General features: G+C 49.8%; 1 protein-coding gene across 1 annotated transcript; it reads right to left on the bottom strand.

Moving 5' to 3' along the window:
- Window positions 1–1,780: 1,780 nt before the first annotated feature.
- On the bottom strand, window positions 1,781–3,637 carry Cd14 (CD14 molecule). Its single transcript, XM_075968858.1, has 2 exons — window positions 3,333–3,637; window positions 1,781–3,252 (listed from the first exon to the last, which is right to left on the bottom strand). The coding sequence occupies exons 1-2, from the start codon at window positions 3,333–3,335 to the stop codon at window positions 2,140–2,142; spliced, it is 1,116 nt and encodes a 371-aa protein (XP_075824973.1). The 5' UTR covers window positions 3,336–3,637; the 3' UTR covers window positions 1,781–2,139.
- Between the last annotated feature and the right edge of the window lie 465 nt (window positions 3,638–4,102).

Below are 4,102 nucleotides of genomic sequence, written 5' to 3'. Positions count from 1 at the left end.
TTACAATGTGATTCATAACAGTAGCAAATTTACAGTTATGGAGTAGCAACGAAACTATTTTTATAGTTGGGGTCGTCACAGCATGAGAAACCGTATTAAAGTGTCACAGCATTAGGAAGATTGAGACCCACTAATTTAGAGGCTCAGTTAGAGTCCATGACTACCATGGTACGGAGCGTGGCAATCGCCAGGGTCCAACAGGCAGAGGCTCCTGTCTTGATCTCAAAGCACAAGGCAGAGAACTGGGAATGGCTTAGGCTTTTGAAACCTCAAAGCCTACCCCCTCCAACAAGGGCACGCCTCCAATCCTTAGCACAGTTTCACAACTGGGGATCAAGTATTCAAACATATGAGGCTGTGGGGGCCAATCTCAGTCAAATCACAATTAATCCAACTATCCTTTAACCCTAGTGCCTGTGATCTGAAAGCCCTCGCTATGCCTTCACTGTCTCCCACAGGTCTAGCTTGAGAACACTTGTGTGATGTTTTACTCTTTTGACTTTTTGAGGGGCCTGCCACCCATCTCCCAAATAAATCACACACGGAGGCTTATTCTTAGTTATGAATGTCTGGTCTTGGCTTGTTTCTTGCCAGCTTTTTCTTAACAAATTATCCCAGACTAACTTTTGCCTCTGGACTTTTTCCTTTTCTTTTCTGTACATCTTACTTTCACTCTTACTCCTTAGCTGGCTGGGCGGCTGGGCGGCTGGGCGGCTGGGCGGCTGGGCGGCTGGGCGGCTGGGCGGCTGGGCGGCTGGGTGGCTGGGCGGCTGGGTGCCTGGGCGGCTGGGCAGCTGGGCGGCTGGGTGGCTGGCCCTTGAAGTCCTCCCCTCCTTGTCTTCTTGTTCCTCCTCTTCCTTATTTTCTCCTTCTATTTATACTCTCTGCCTGCCAGCCCCGCTTATCTTTGCTCCTGCTTAGCTATTGGCAGTTCAGCTCTTTATTAGGACCATCAGGTGTTTTAGATGGGCAAGACAACAACAACAACCAAACAAAAACAAACCAAAAAACCCCCCAAAACAAACAACCCCCCCCAGTTTCACAGAGTTAAACACATGCAGCATAAACAACAGTTACACACCTGAAAACAATATTCCCCAACAAACACTTTTCTGTTCCTTCCGACCCTGCAGTTCTTTTCTTGGGGGGAGGTAGGACTTCTAGAGAGGTGGAGAAAGTCTAAGAATGAATTTCCGCTCTTGCATTGAGCCTGATGTGTAGAAGATACTTGCTGGGGTGATTGCGCACGCCTTTAATTCCCAGCACTCGGGAGGCAGAGGCAGGCAGAGCTCTGTGAGGTTGAGGCCAGCCTGGTCTACAGAGCGAGTTCCAGGACAGCCAGGACTGTTACACAGAGAAACCCTGGCTCAAAAAACCAACCTGTCGGGGGCTGGAGAGATAGCTCAGTGGTTAAGAGCACTGGCTGCTCTTCCAGAGGTCCTGAGTTCGATTCCCAGCAACCACATGGTGGCTCACAACCATCTGTAATGAGATCTGGCGCCCTCTTCTGGTGTGCAGGCATACATGGAGGCAGAATGTTGTATACATAATAAATAAATCTTTAAAAAAAAAACAACCTGTCTCGAAAAACCAAAAAAAAAAAAAAACAAACAAGAAAAAGAAAGAAAGAAAGAAAAGAAAAGAAAAAAAAAGAGGATACTCAGTGAAGAACAGTGGAGTGAATGACGTGGACTCGTGAGGCCAGACAGGGCTACATAGCCAGACTGTCTCAACAGACAAGCAAACAACAACAAAATTCCAATCAGACAAAACCAGCAGATTGTTATTTTAAAAATATTTATTTTGTGAGCATGCATGTATGTATGTATACACATACACACGTGTGTATACACACACACACACAACTGTGTCACAGCACGTGTGTAATGGTCAGATGGACAACTTTCAGGACAGAGGTCTTTCCTTCCATGTGGATCCTGAGGATCAAAATCAAGTGTCAAGCTTGGTGGCCTTTACCCATTGAGCCATCTAGACTGTCTTTATTCCCTTACATCGTGGTTTAAGATTTTAATAACTGTAAGACAGAGGATTCGTTGGTCAAGAAGTTCTGATCAACCTGACCAGGACCCTCAGAAGCCAGGACAATGTAAATGTTCATTTCTTTTTCTCCCTTTGGCACTAGGCAAAAAGGCCGTCTCCATGGAGAACAGCCAACGTTGCCGACAAACCCACTGCCAGGGATGAACGCACTGGGGCTACGACTATGCCAGAGTTGTACCCCTCAGAGTGGGGCTCAGAGTTTAAAAAGGGGTTTCCTGTAAGTGACAGGTGAACTACTTTGGGCAGCTCATCTGGCCTAGGTTGCCTATACAGCCTGTTGTAACTGAGATCAAGTACGCTGAGTTTGGCTGGCAGTCCCTTAGGTATCTGCTCCAGTTCAGTGTAAGACAGATTGAGCGAGTTTAGCTTGCTAGGCCAGTCACACCCGGGGGCGCCTTCAGTATCCCGCAGTGAATTGTGACTAAGGTCCAGTTCTTCCAGCTGCAAACTTGCCGCGGCCAGCGCAGAGCACACGCCGCTGGGCGTCTCCATCCCGGTGTTGCGCAGCGCTAAAACTTTGAGGGCCGGGAACTTGCTCCGACACAGAGCCGAGATCAGTCCTCTCTCGCCCAATTCGGGGTTATTGGACAGGTCTAAGGTGGCAAGAACGGGGAAGACTCGGACCTGTTCGCAGGAAAAGTTGAGTGAGTGTGCTTGGGCAATATGCAATACCTTGAGTCCTGGCTTTAGCCACTGCTGCAGTTCTGCGAGCCAGGCATCCCTTGTCGCCCACGACACGTTGCTGAGGCGCAAGGTGTTGAGATTCGGTCCGGAGGCTTCCAGGAGCGGCGGCAGCGCGGTGCCGGTTACCTCGAGGTTTTCGAGGGTTAATTCCTTGAGGTTGGTAAACCCGAGCAAACGCAGGACTCCGAATAGCATCGGAGCAGGAACCCGCGCGTTCCCCAAGGTAAGTCGCTCCCACAGCAGGGACTCTAGCACATCTGTGATGTCCTTCGACGGGTTTGCTTCGGTGTCCACACGCTTTAGAAAATGTTCCAGGCTGCGGCCGCCGCCGTAGAACTCCACGTCTATTGCCCCGATACACAGAAAAGCGCTGGACCAGTTCGGCTGCGGATCTGAGAAGTTGCAGGCGCAGCGGACACCGTCGTCATCTAGCTCGCAGGGTTCTGGCGCGGCAGGGAAGGCGTGTGCCAGCGTCAGTAACAACAGAAACAAGCCAAGCTGACGCTCCTGAGGAGACAGTAGTGGTCAGGGAGACTCTTGGGGTTCCTCAGGTGGGCCCGGTTCCACCCCAAGACAATCTGACTCACCATGGTCGATAGATTCTGAGAGTTTCGATGGCCCAGGCCGGCTCTGAAAACGGCTTCAGGCTCTTTCCTGTACAGCGGTGTTCTCTGGTTTCCAAGTTTCACACGCTTGTTTGCTCTCTTTGACAGCCCCTGTGAGTTTATGTAATCGCGGGATGTCACCCAGTCCCCTCCTCTGTGACCTCTAATCACTTCCCCACTTTTCTTCCTCCTAACAGTCCTCCTACTCCTAGTAAATATTGCAATGAAGTATTTTACAGGGAGGAACCAAAACAGGAAGAATTCTTTGTGGCATTAGGGCACTCTGTGCCAAGAGGATGACCTAAGCGCCTCAGGCTAGTCTGGTACATGCAGGAAAAGGATGAACCACACCAGGGCCTTACTCAGTGTTCTGCTGCCCAATCCCAGGGATTCAGCTCCATTTCCCCCTAGTCTCAGTCCACCATTCAAATCCAAGTCCTTGACTTTCTTCAAGAGTGTGACTGACGGGACGTTTGTGGAAGATTGTGAATTTATTTATGGATTCCAGAGGGAGAATAAAGTTCAAGGTTGAGAGTTAGCATGAAGAACAACCCTCCCTTCTCTCCATCGTATTCCCTTGTTCAATAATTCATTCTCCTCCCACTCTCCCTCTCTCTCTTTCTCCCCACATTCTCTCATTCTTGTAGCCCATTCTGGCCCAGAACTCACTGTGTACGTAGCTCAGGCTAGCCTTGAACTCATGATTTTCTTCCTGCCTCTGCTTCCCAAGTGCTGGGGTTGCAGGTGTGAGC

This window comes from Microtus pennsylvanicus, chromosome 4 (assembly GCF_037038515.1).
Source record: "Microtus pennsylvanicus isolate mMicPen1 chromosome 4, mMicPen1.hap1, whole genome shotgun sequence".
In the NCBI taxonomy this organism is placed as follows: Eukaryota; Metazoa; Chordata; class Mammalia; order Rodentia; family Cricetidae; genus Microtus; species Microtus pennsylvanicus.
Note: the sequence above shows the minus strand (reverse complement) of the source record. Positions and strands in the feature narration are given on the sequence as shown.